Here is a 13,346-nt window from a genome sequence, read left to right on the forward strand (position 1 = left end):
TCGAGTACTGAGATGCTCGGGCGAGTACCGAGCAGTGGGAGCATTTTCGCTCATCACTAATTGGCAGTCAATTGAGTTTGTAGGACACTATTTAATTTCACACTATGGTCCGCCATTCAGTTGCTCAGGGCATTGACCAATTTCACACCTCCTTGGGCCACAGGTATTGTTCAACCTCACACCTGGCTCAGCCAATATTTACACATCACTAATTTAATTAAACTCTCCTAACACAAGCTACCATCTCAATGACCTAAGACAAGATGGTAAAATCACAAAAATAAATGTGTTTCACATACTGTTGTATTTGCTTATTTTCACTAAAAAAGGAGCAAAACCTAATAGCTATGTTCACACTAGGTGTTTTTTCACTACCCATTACTTTCAGTGGGTGAAAAACGCTGAAGTGCCATTCTCTTTTGCAAAAAAAACATGCAAAGCACAAAATCATGATAAAAAACAAACCAAGGTGTGTGCATCAGATTTCTGGAATCTCAGACTTTGCTGGTCCTGTAAAATGCAGCAGGAAATTTGCATAAACAAACAATGAAAAAAAAACACGTGTGAACATAGTAACAGGTCTCAAACTCTGCAGTGTATGTTCATGCATTGCAGACACACTGCAGATTTTCTGATCTCAGTGTATGTTCATACGTTGCATATATGCTGCAGATTTTGAGACCTGTTAGGACATGTTCATACATTGCAGATGCGCTGCAGATTTCCTACCCGGCTCTCCATGCAGAATACCTGCAGTTCTTTGTGTGGAAACCATCATGGATTTGCTTTGCGAAGGGTAAAATCTGCAGCAAATCAGAACATAAGCAGATGCCACATAGAAAATGCACAGAAAGTCCGCAGACATGAGTGGAGTAAATTACACAGTGGATTTCCCACTGAGGATTTGCAGAGGGAAATTCAGCAGTGTCCATTCCTGTGGATGTCAGGGTGTCTGTTTTGCAATGTAAAGGGTGAGAGGTTCCTTTTCTGGAATCTGCAGTGTTACTTCCCTACGTGGATTTCTCCGCACTGTGGAATTACACCAGCTGAGAACCCTGGGGGCCATAATGCAGTTCTACAGTGGGTAACACAGGGAGGCCATTACTGGCCGCTGCTCGGCGGCGCTTTCTCGCCGTGATTGTAGCAGAAGCCCTGGGCCGCCCTGTGGAGCGCGGGGAACATGCGCCCTGACCCTGCTATTTATAGACGAGCCGCGGCCGGTATGTGCGTGTGACCGGCGTGTGCCCTCGGCAGCTGGCGCCCTGCAGCCCTGCACTACACGCGTGCCCCCGCTCCCCCCACTCTCGGTGCACGCTCGGTATTGCGGTGCGGCTGTTTCTAGTTACCGTGATCAGCATCCTGTCAGCGCTGGGCGGGGACGACTGAGAGCTCCCCCTCCCGCCACCAGAGAGAATCACACCGCTGCTGACTGTCTGCCCTGCGGCCGCGGCTCCGTGCACCCTCTGCATGCTGCGCCCAGCTCCCCGGCCTCTCCTCCGCTGACCGTTCACAGGAGCTACAGGATGGCACGACTCGGCTTCACCCTGGTGCTGGTGGCCCTGGTGTGGAGGGGTAAGTGGCACTCCGTGTGCGCCGTCATACAGGGGCACAATGGCCCTTATACAGATGCTGCGGTCCGCACAGCTGCCGCTTTGTTATCTCTAGCTCATCTCCTAGGGCGTGCCAGGGATCCTCCAGCACAGCTGCTATAGGTCCTGCCATTCTCCACCATGTCTGCTATAGGTCCTGCCAATCTCCACCATGTCTGCTATAGGTCCTGCCATTCTCCAGCATGTCTGCTATAGGTCCTGCCATTCTCCACCATGTCTGCTATAGGTCCTGCCATTCTCCACCATGTCTGCTATAGGTCCTGCCATTCTCCACCATGTCTGCTATAGGTCCTGCCATTCTCCACCATGTCTGCTATAGGTCCTGCCAGTCTCCACCATGTCTGCTATAGGTCCTGCCATTCTCCACCATGTCTGCTATAGGTCCTGCCATTCTCCACCATGTCTGCTATAGGTCCTGCCATTCTCCACCATGTCTGCTATAGGTCCTGCCATTCTCCAGCATGTCTGCTATAGGTCCTGCCATTCTCCAGCATGTCTGCTATAGGTCCTGCCATTCTCCAGCATGTCTGCTATAGGTCCTGCCATTCTCCAGCATGTCTGCTATAGGTCCTGCCATTCTCCACCATGTCTGCTATAGGTCCTGCCATTCTCCACCATGTCTGCTATAGGTCCTGCCATTCTCCAGCATGTCTGCTATAGGTCCTGCCATTCTCCAGCATGTCTGCTATAGGTCCTGCCATTCTCCAGCATGTCTGCTATAGGTCCTGCCATTCTCCACCATGTCTGCTATAGGTCCTGCCAGTCTCCACCATGTCTGCTATAGGTCCTGCCAGTCTCCACCATGTCTGCTATAGGTCCTGCCATTCTCCACCATGTCTGCTATAGGTCCTGCCATTCTCCACCATGTCTGCTATAGGTCCTGCCATTCTCCACCATGTCTGCTATAGGTCCTGCCATTCTCCACCATGTCTGCTATAGGTCCTGCCATTCTCCACCATGTCTGCTATAGGTCCTGCCATTCTCCACCATGTCTGCTATAGGTCCTGCCATTCTCCACCATGTCTGCTATAGGTCCTGCCCTGCCATTCTCCACCATGTCTGCTACAGGTCCTGCCCTGCCATTCTCCACCATGTCTGCTACAGGTCCTGCCCTGCCATTCTCCACCATGTCTGCTACAGGTCCTGCCCTGCCATTCTCCACCATGTCTGCTACAGGTCCTGCCCTGCCATTCTCCACCATGTCTGCTAAGGTCCTGCCCTGCCATTCTCCACCATGTCTGCTACAGGTCCTGCCCTGCCATTCTCCACCATGTCTGCTACAGGTCCTGCCCTGCCATTCTCCACCATGTCTGCTACAGGTCCTGCCCTGCCATTCTCCACCATGTCTGCTACAGGTCCTGCCCTGCCATTCTCCACCATGTCTGCTACAGGTCCTGCCCTGCCATTCTCCACCATGTCTGCTATAGGTCCTGCCCTGCCATTCTCCACCATGTCTGCTACAGGTCCTGCCCTGCCATTCTCCACCATGTCTGCTGTATGTTCTTGAATTTTCCAGATCATTATATGGGTTGCACAGATTATTGGGTGTATGTATATGAGTGTATACTGTTGTGCTCAAAAGTTTACATACCCGGTAGAATTTTTCCTTTCTTGGCCTTGTTTCAGAAAATATGAATGATAACAAAAAAACTTTTCTTCACTCATGATTATTGGTTGGGTGAAGACATTTATTGTCAAACTACTGTGTTTTCTCTTTGTAAATCCTAATGACAACCAAAAACATCCAAATGACCCTGATCAAAGGTTTACATACCCTGGTGATAACATGCTCAGAATTTGACACAAATGGGTTTGAATGACTTCTAAAGGTAACATCCTCACCGGTGACCTGTTTGCTTGTAATCAGTGTGTGTGCATAAAAGCCGAGTGAGTTTCTGGGATCCAGACAGACTCTTGCATCCTTCATCCAGCCACTAACGTTTCTGGTTTGTGAGTCATTGGGAAAGCAAAAGAATTGTCAGCGGATCTACAGGAAAATGTAGTTAAACTGTATAACACAGGAAAGGGATACAAAAAAATCCAAGGAATTGATAATGCCAGTCAGCAGCGTTCAAACTGTGATTAACAAATGGAAAATCGGGAGCTCTATAAAAACCAAACCACGGTCAGGTAGACCAACAAAGATTTCGGCCACAACTGCCAGGAAAATTGTTTGGGATGCAAAGAAAAAACCACAAATAAAATTAGTTGAAATTCAGGACTCTGAAAACTAGCAGTGTGGCTGTTTCAAGATGCACAATAAGAGGCATTTGAAAAAAAATGGGCTGCATGGTCGAGTCGCCAGAAGAAAGCCATTACTGCACAAATGCCACAAAGTATCTCGCCTACAATAGGCCAAATAGCACAGAGACCAGCCTCAAAACTTCTGGAATAAGGTAATTTGGAGTGATGAGAGCAAAATTTAACTTTTTGGCCACAACCATAAATGTTACATTTGGAGAGAGGTCAACAAGGCCTATGATGAAAGGAACACCATTCCTACAGTAAAGCACGGAGGTGGATCGCTGATGTTTTGGGGATGTGTGAGCTACAAAGGCACAGGAAACTTGGTAAAAGTTGAAGGAAAGATGAATGCAGCACGTTATCAGCAAATACTGGAGGCAAATTTGCACTCATCACCCCGGAAGCTGCGCATGGGACGTACTTGGATGTTCCAGCATGACAACGATCCAAAACACAAGGCCAAGTCGACCTGTCATTGGCTACAGCTGAACAAAGTGAAGGTTCTGGAGTGGCCATCTCAGTCTCCTGACCTCAATATCATTGAGCCACTCTGGGGAGATCTCAAGCGCGCAGTTCATGCTAGACAGCCCAGGAATTTACAGGAACTGGAGGCTTTTTGCCAAGAAGAATGGGCAGCTTTACCATCTGAGAAAATAAAGAAGCTCATCCACAACTACCACAAAAGACTTCAAGCAGTCATTGATGTTAGAGGGGGCAATACACGGTATTAAGAACTGGGGTATGTGAACTTTTGATCAGGGTCCTTTGGATGTTTTTGGTTGTCATTAAGATTTAAAAAGAGAAAACACAGTAGTTTGACAATAATGGCTTCACCCAACAAATAACCATGAGTGGAGAAAAGTTTTTTTTTTTTTGTTATCATTCATATTCTCTGAAACAAGGCCAAGAAAGGAAAAATTCTGCCGGGATATGTAAACTTTTGATCACAACTGTATATTCTAGCATGTGTTTGTGATTTCAGGTGCACCATGTATTCTCTGTTATAAAGGAGAACACCTGAGCTTGGCTTATAAGGGTGAACATGTAATCCCTTGTGTGGCAGATGGGTGAATATATTGTCCTGCATGGCTGGTAGGGCTGCGTACATGGCTGATAGGGTCAATAGTATAACTTGAATGCAAAATCTCCAACAGAAAACCTTAATTGTCACCGGTCATATAGTATATCTCCAGCACCCACTATAATTACACCCCAGGTAATGATGTGTATGCTGCCAGGTAGGGTCTTGAACTTTGCCTGGCATGGCTGGTAGGGTGAGGGGTGGTTATGTTGCCCTCCATGGTGGATAAGACTGCATATGTTTTCCAATTGTATTCTTTTAGTTTTTGTTGACTGAGTAAAAAATTTCCTGGGAATCAAAAATATTTCAAAAGCCACAAGTGACAAACTTTTAGGCAATTTGGCTCAATGATACAGTCTTGGCCTATAGAGCTGTGGCTTAGCTACAATCCCATGGGTCCCGGTGCAAAATTTGGACCCTGTTCTCCACCTCCATGTTGGTCAGATGTAAGGTCCTTTGTAGATTCTGTAAAGACATTTGTGTAATAGTGTTTCCATAATGGCACATTCCTGTAATAATATCACCCATTCTGATCTGATGGACCCCATTCTGGTATAATGACCCCCATCCTGGGTCCCTTCCTTGTATAATGCCTGTTCTGCTTTCCAAAACATACCCTACCATATTTTACCTTCCTACTCTCCCACGACGTGTGGCATCCTCTTCTGTAGCATGCAGCTGACTTCAGTGTGCCGGCCCGGGCTGCACATGATGTCTTTGCCATACGCCACTCGTGACAAGAATGGCGACGTCATCTGCCGGCCTCTGATTGGCTGGCGGTATGCATTGCAGCGCACTGCCGCTGAATCTGCGTCCACGGACACACATCCAGGTGAAGTAGGCGCTGGCCCACCTTCTTTGTGGTCGCACCCTCTGTAACTGCAATTGTGACGATACAGCTTATAATCTTAATCAGCCAGACGATTAGATTTGTTAAGCCAAGAGAAATACACTGTTGTGTTTATGTTGACTTGTAAATGTATGTGTATTTCTGTGGCTGGTCAAGAGGGTCATACTATATGTATAACCCTGATTTTTGTCTTCTATTGATCTGTGGAACAATGAATGTTTGCTAAATATGTTGATTAACCATTGTGTGGACCCTGTGGCTTGTTGACTCACAGAACAGGAGGAAAAACTACGCAAATTTAATTAAATGCTCAAACAATGAGACCTGAGCGCTGCACCCCCCCCCCCCCCGACCTGTGACTGACGAACATAGCCACATATGTAATTATAAAAAGGGTTTTTCTGTCCTGCTGCAGAGAGAATCAAAGATCAGACTCTCTCAGACCATCAGCTTGGTAGCATGGCTTTACCCAAAGAGACACAGATTTGGATTCTACATGATTCCGCCCTAAGGGTATATGGCCCTGACTGTGAAGATACTGATCTGCTCCATTGACCATCAGAGAGCCCATAGATACATTTGGAGAGACCAGGTTGGGACGATGAAGTCACCTTGCCCCATGGATATCTTGTTTGGGGTTGCCAGGTGGGACCCTCCGCTCGCCTGGAACCCATGGAGACATTCGGAGAAGCCAGATTGGGACCAGCTAGTCATCTGGACCCATGATAACTCTCGGAGAGGCCAGGGTGGGACCCTCGGGTCTCCTGGCCTTGCACCTCGATGGACTGCTAGCTTTCTAAGCTTGCCGCTACCTTCTCTCTGTGGGGGCCACTGGTTGAGGTAGTTCTCCCTGGAAGTCCCAAAGTTGCAGCTGTTTTATCCCAGGTGGGCCAGCGGAAGGATGAGACTGTGTAATGTTGTACCATCTTGGGCATTTGCTGTTCTATGTGTTTATTGCCTGTTTTGTGGTTCAATAAAGTATTGTCAAGCTGTTTTACCCTCAACCTGTGTTGTCTGAGTAGTATAATGCCCATTGAAGAGCCCGGGTCTTCGCACCGATCATTACGCTCCTGCTATAGAGATGTGAATGTGTTATCTACCCTCAATATCCTGTTTTGTCTTATATCACTTATACACTTATTTTTTAGAAAGTTATGTTTTGCTTTTTGTTTCTTTATTTCTTTGTTAGGCTGGCCTTAAAGGGGTTTTCCCACGAACGAAAGTTCATTTTAATCAATAGATGTTGATAACTTTCACAATTGGATGTGTTTAAGTAAAATGTTCCTGTGCTGAGATAATCTTATAAATGTGCCCCTGCTGTGTACTGTGTAATGGATGTGTCTGACCGTACAGGGACATGGTCTGATTATACCACAGCTCCTGGGAAGGGGAGGAGAAAAACGAGAGTATTACAGACATTACAGCACAATGTCTCGGCTGATTCTTTTTCTGAGTTAAAACATTTCACTGCCTGTTTTTAAGCAATTTTTTTACTTCAAAGAATCAGCTGTGATCCCCTGCTGTAATGTCTGTATACTGTTTTGCTTCCTCCCTGCCCAGGAGATGTGGTATGATCAGACCATGTTCCTGTACACGGTCAGACACAGCCATTACACAGTACACAGTAGGGGCACATTTATAAGATTATCTCAGCACAGGAATATTTTACTTAAGTGCTACAATTGGATGTGTTTATTATTATTCCAAAATCTATTGATTAAAATGAACTTTTGGTCATGGGAAAATCCCTTTAATCTCTAATACCAGAACTACTTCTGATAGCTGCTCTTAACCCCTTAAAAGCCAATTTCAATGAGTAACCGCAGTATTTAAACCGCGCTACCCTGCTTGAGTGTCTGTTCTGTGCACCCATCAGCCCCTCTGTGGCCTCTGCTGCCATGTTGGTACACCTATAAGCCCAGAATGTCACTTGGCTTCTTAGGAGAATATGATTAGCACTAAATACTGCAATATGATAGGTTCAAGACCCTATGGTTACTGTATAAAAAGTCAAAATTGCCAGTTTATTTTGTCCTTGCACTTCCAATAAAAAGTGATCAATATGTCATCTATACCTCAATATGGTACCTTTTAAAAACCATAGCTTAGCACACCAGAAAAAATAAGTCCTTATACAGCCTCGTCAATGGAAAATTTAAAGCTGCTTTTTTCGTACCACTAAAGTTTGTATGTGTGTATGTAATATACAGTCATGGCAAAAAGTTTTGGCGCCCTTGAAATTGTTCCAGAAAATGAAGTATTTCTCCTAGAAAATAATTGCTATTACGCCTTTTGTTATACTCAAGTTTATTTCCTATGTGTGTATTGAAACAACAAGAAAAAACTGAGAAAAAAGAGTAAAGTAAATTATGTACAATTTCACACAAAAGCCCAAAAATGGGCTGGACAAAATTGTCACTTTTCCAAAATTGTGGGTAAACAACTTTGTTTCAAGCATGTGATGCTCGTTCAAACTCACCTGTGGTCAAGTAAGGCTATGTGCCCACGATCAGGATATAGCAGTGTTCTGGAAGCAGCGTATTTTTGCTGCTTCCAAAACGTTGCGTTCTAATCACGCAGGTAACTCTGCATATGTTCATTGAAATTTAAAATCTATTGTGAAAATTTCTGTTGTGGAGACTAGCGTCTCCACAACAGAAATTGACATGCTGCTACTCGTAAAGCCACGCCGCAGGTGAGTTTACGCAGCGTCAAATAGAAGCAAGTGTGCATGGGATTTCTATAAATCTATCCACTGTGCTTCTACTGTAGAATGCAGCGCAGGTGAGCTGCATCCAATACGCTGCTATTCCTGATTGTGGGCACCTACCCTAACAGGTGTGAGCAATATGAAAATCACATCTGAAACCAGATAAAAAGAGGAGAGGTTGACTCAATCTTTGCATTGTGTCCTTGTGTGCCACACTGAGCATGGAGAACAGAAAGAGGAGAACCGTATAGAGACTTGAGAACCAATATTGTTGAAAAATATCTCCAGAAATATTGATGTTTCTTTGTCCACGGTGCACAACATAATTAAGAAGTTTACAACCTATGGCACTGTAGCTAATCTCCCTGGACGTGGATGGCAGAGAAAAATTGATGAAAGGTTGCAACGCCGGATAGTCCGGATGGTGGATAAGCAGCCCCAATCAAGTTCCAAAGAAATTCAAGCTGTCCTGCGGGCTCAGGGTGCATCAGTCTCAGTGCGAACTATCTGACATTTGAATGAAATGAAACGCTGTGGCAGGAGACCCAGGAGGACCACACTGCTGACACAAAGACATAAAAAAAACTAGACTGCAGTTTGCCAAAATGTACGTGAATAATCCAAAATCCTTCTGGGAAAGCATCTTGTGGACAGATGAGACCAAGATAGAGCGTTTTGGAAAAGCACATCATTCTACTGTTTACCGAAAAAAGAATGATGCCTACAAAGGAGAAAACACAGTACCTACAGTCAAATATGGTGGTGGTTCAAAGATGTTTTGGGGTTGTTTTGCTTCCTCTGGCACTGGGTTCCTTGACTGTGTGCAAGGCATCATGAAATCTGAAGATTACCAAAGGATTTAGGGTCGCAATGTAGTTCCCAGTATCAGAAAGCTCGGTTTGCGTCCTAGGTTATGGGTCTTCCAGCAGAACAATGACCCCAAATATACTTCAAGAAGCACACAGAAATGGATGGAAACAAAGTGCTGGAGAGCTCTCAAGTGGCAGCAATGAGTCCGGATCTAAATCCCATTGAACACCTGTGGAGAGATCTTAACCCCTTACTGGCCCAGGGTGTATTAGTACGCCGAATGGCCATCACCCCCGGTTCAGTGAGGGCTCCGGATCTGAGCCCGCACTGAACCGGACACATGTCAGCTGATTATTACAGCGGACATGTGCCCGCCAACAGCCACGGGTGGAATCGCGATGCACCCTCGGCTGTTAACATGTTAAATGCCGCTGTCAATCTCTGACAGCGGCATTTAACATCACCGTGCCGGAAGCGCGGCATTAGCCCCGCCCATCGGTGATCCCGTCACGTGATCGCGGGTCACCGATGGGTGGTCATGGCAGCCCTGGGTCTGCAGCAGACCCCAGTGGTTGTCATGTACTGATCGCTATGAGCGCCACCTAGTGGTCGGCACTCATAGCACAGGACCATTTCTGCTACACAGAGGTGATCTGCTTATCATCTCTATGTAGCAGAGGCGATTGGACAGTTGCTGCTTCTAGTCTCCTATGGAGACTATAGATGCAAGCAAAAAGTAAAAAAAAAATGTTTTTAAAAAAATATAAAAGTTTAAATCACCCCCCTTTTGCCCCATTCAAAATAAAATAATAAAAAATAAACCCCACATACACATATTTGGTATCGCCGCGTTCAGAATCGCCCGATCTATCAATATAAAAAATAATTAATCCGATCGGTAAACTGCGTAACGAGAAATAAATTCCAAACCCCAGAATTGTTTATTTGGTTGCCACAATAAAATGCAATAACGGGCGATCAAAACATTGAATCTACCCCAAAATGGTATCAATAAAAACGTCAGCCCGGCGCGCAAAAAAATAAGCCTTCACCCGGCCCCAGATCCCGAAAAATGGAGACGCTACGGGTCTTGGAAAATGGCACCATTTTTAAAAAAAAAAATTATTTATTTTTTTAGCAAACTTTGGATTTTTTTTTCACCGCTTAAATAAAAAAGAACCTATACATGTTTGGTGTCTACGAACTCGTAATGACCTGGAGAATAATAATGGCAGGTCAATTTTAGCATCCAGTGAACGTGGAAAGAAAAAAAAACAACTGTGGAATTGCATTTTTTTTGCAATTTCACCGCACTTGGAATTTTTTTCCCGTTTTCCAGTACACGATATGGTAAAACTAGTGATGGAGTTTAAAAGTACAACTCGTCCTGCAAAAAATAAGCCCTCACATGGCCATATTGACCAAAAAATAAAAACGCTATGGCTCTGGGAAAAAGGGGAGCAAAAAACGAAAATACAAAAACGGAAATTCCCAAGGTCGCGAAGGGGTTAAAATTACTGTTGGGAGGAGGCACCTTCACATATGAGTGACCTGGAGCAGTTTGCAAAAGAGTGGTCCAATATTCCAGCTGAGAGTTATAAAAAGCTTGTTGATGGTTATAGGAAGCGATTGATCGCAGTTATTTATTCCAAAGGGTGTGCAACCAAATATTAAGCTGAGGGTGCCAACAATTTTATCCGGCCTATTTTGGGGGTTTTGTGTGAAATTTGTGTCCAATTTCCCTTTTTTTTCTCTCTGTGTTGTTGTTTGTTTATTTCCTTTGTGTGTATTGTAACATGTGTATAACAAAACATGTGTAATTGCAATTATTTTCTGGGAGAAATGCTTCATTTTCTGGAACAATTTCAAGGGTGCCAACACTTTTTTTTTGCGATGACTGTATGTGGCTTCTGTATATAATGTGTGTGTTTGGTATCACCATAATCATGCTGACTTGCAACAGTCGTGGTCCACGTTCAATTTTATCGCCAAGTGAATGCCGTAAAAATTAATGTTTTTCTCTACATTTCTATGGTAAAATGAATGGTTTCAATCAAAGCAAAAAATTTGTCCGGCAAAAAAATAAGCCCTCATATGGATATGTCTACTTACATTTTTTTTCTTAACTTTTATTTGTATGGCTTTAATAAGAAGGCAAGTGCAAAGATTTTAAAAAAATGAGGGCTAATACAGTTGTGTTGCAAGGCATAGTGGAGTGCAGTGTCTTTTTTTTTTTTTTCTTCTCCGAGCTGAGTGAAATGTATCACTAGGTCAATAGTTTAGCCTCGGCTACAGTGACCAGAAGAAGAGACCAGCGGGGACCTGCAGGCCATCAAGTAGGGAAGGGTATCTGTTAATTTACTAATTTAGAACAGCCTGAAACATTTAACAAAAAATTTGAATTCTTAAACTTATTTCATGTTTGCACCCAATGACTCAATAATGATGGTAAAACTAAGATTTTTGCAGCCAGAGAAAGTCTATCAATTCTGTAAAAAAAAAAAAAAAAAAAAAAGTTCCTTCTCAGCTCCCCCTCGCCAAGCAGCACTGATTTACAGTGTGTTATAACATGCGCTATGAGCCGCTGCCGTACGTGTGAAGCAACTCTGACAAGTCAAATGAGGAACCATCACTGTGATGCCACAGAAGTGCCATTTACTCACAAATAAGGCCCCCGTAGGAGTAGCGATGTCTGTGGACCTCGGTGTGTGGCATGATGTTCCTCGATGACTTTGTATTCTATGAGTTTATCCTAAGTACAGTTCAATGTTAATGCTCTTTTTCCATTATTAATGTGGATGGGAGCAGTGATGTAGATGCCACATCCCCAGATGTTCCTAAATCCATTCAATGTGTCCAGATGGCATTGTAATACCTGCTGAGTGTGCCACGATCATGCTAAGTGCATTGGCAGCTGGGTACGTCTGTGTGGTGCTGGACTTGTTGGAGTGAAAAGGTTTTATAAAGAGAGTTCAGATAACTCAGAACGTGGGCATACTGCTTTAGGTCTCAGTCCGCCAGACTTTCAGTGAATTTACTGTCCATGTCTATGGTAGTCTAATGATCTATGTGTGGGGGAGGGGAGAGTATTACAACAGGCCGTAGTCTGGTCTGTTCTACAGACCAGATTTATGCATCTCTTAGCAGACAAGCTGCTCAGCCTGTCCATGACATGGACGAGCACACAGCGCCAGTCACATCTGCAATTTGTGTATATGACTAGCTTGAAAATTTCTACGGCCATCTGTAATCTGCGCAACACAAGGTACTTACCAAAAATCTTATTTCCACCTTTTAAATCGACGGGGGCATTTTCTATAGTAGTGGACAACCTCTTTAAATGTACTTTTTTATTTGGCTTTTATGTGATATACCAAAACAAAGCAGCAAGTATTCGTGAAGTGTAAAAGAAATGATACATTTTTTTTCTAATTATTTTAAAAACATAAATCTGAAAAATGTGACGTGTATTTGTATTCAGACCCTTGTAGTCTGACACCCCTAAATAAAGTGACCAATTGCCTCCAGAAGTCATATTATTAGTAAATTGAATCCACCTGTGTGTAATTTATTCTCAGTATAGCTACAGCTGTTCTCTGAAGGCCTCTGAGCTTTGTTTGAGAACATTTAGGGATAAAACAGCATCATTAGAAACCAAGGCACACCCCAGACAGATCAGGGATAAGGTTGTGGATAAGCCTAAAGCAGGGTATACAGTCATGGCCGAAAGTGTTGACACCATTGAAATTGTTCCAGAAACTGAAGTATTTCTCCCTGAAAATAATTGCAATTACACGTTTTGTTATAAACATGTTTATTTCCTTTGTGTGTATTGAAACAACACAAAAAACAGAGGGGGGGGGGGAGGCAAATTGGACATAATTTCACACAAAACCCCCAAAATGGACCGGACAAAACTGTTTGCACCATTCCAAAATTGTGGGTAAACAAATTTGTTTCAACCATGTTATACTTGTTCAAACTCACCTATGGCAATTGACAGGTGTGGGCAATATAAAAATCACACCTTTTTAAAGCAAA

At 43.9% G+C, this 13,346-nt stretch overlaps 1 protein-coding gene across 5 annotated transcripts in view; it reads left to right on the forward strand.

Annotated features, from left to right (window-relative positions):
• The first annotated feature begins 1,184 nt into the window (after nucleotides 1–1,184).
• The window catches only part of CD99L2 (CD99 molecule like 2), a 111,614-nt gene continuing 99,452 nt past the window's right edge, over nucleotides 1,185–13,346 (forward strand). Inside the window, exon 1 of one of the 5 annotated variants that reach the window (XM_073641206.1) lies at nucleotides 1,185–1,572. In XM_073641206.1, the coding sequence (XP_073497307.1) occupies nucleotides 1,524–1,572 (49 nt within the window). In that variant the 5' untranslated portion in view covers nucleotides 1,185–1,523. The remainder of the gene's footprint in view (nucleotides 1,573–13,346) is intronic. The other 4 variants (XM_073641204.1, XM_073641205.1, XM_073641202.1 and 1 more) reach the window with 4 other exon arrangements.

The sequence above is a fragment of the Phyllobates terribilis genome, unplaced genomic scaffold (genome assembly GCF_046119375.1).
Source record: "Phyllobates terribilis strain yellow unplaced genomic scaffold, ASM4611937v1 Scaffold_7__3_contigs__length_470593459, whole genome shotgun sequence".
NCBI classification, from domain to species: Eukaryota; Metazoa; Chordata; class Amphibia; order Anura; family Dendrobatidae; genus Phyllobates; species Phyllobates terribilis.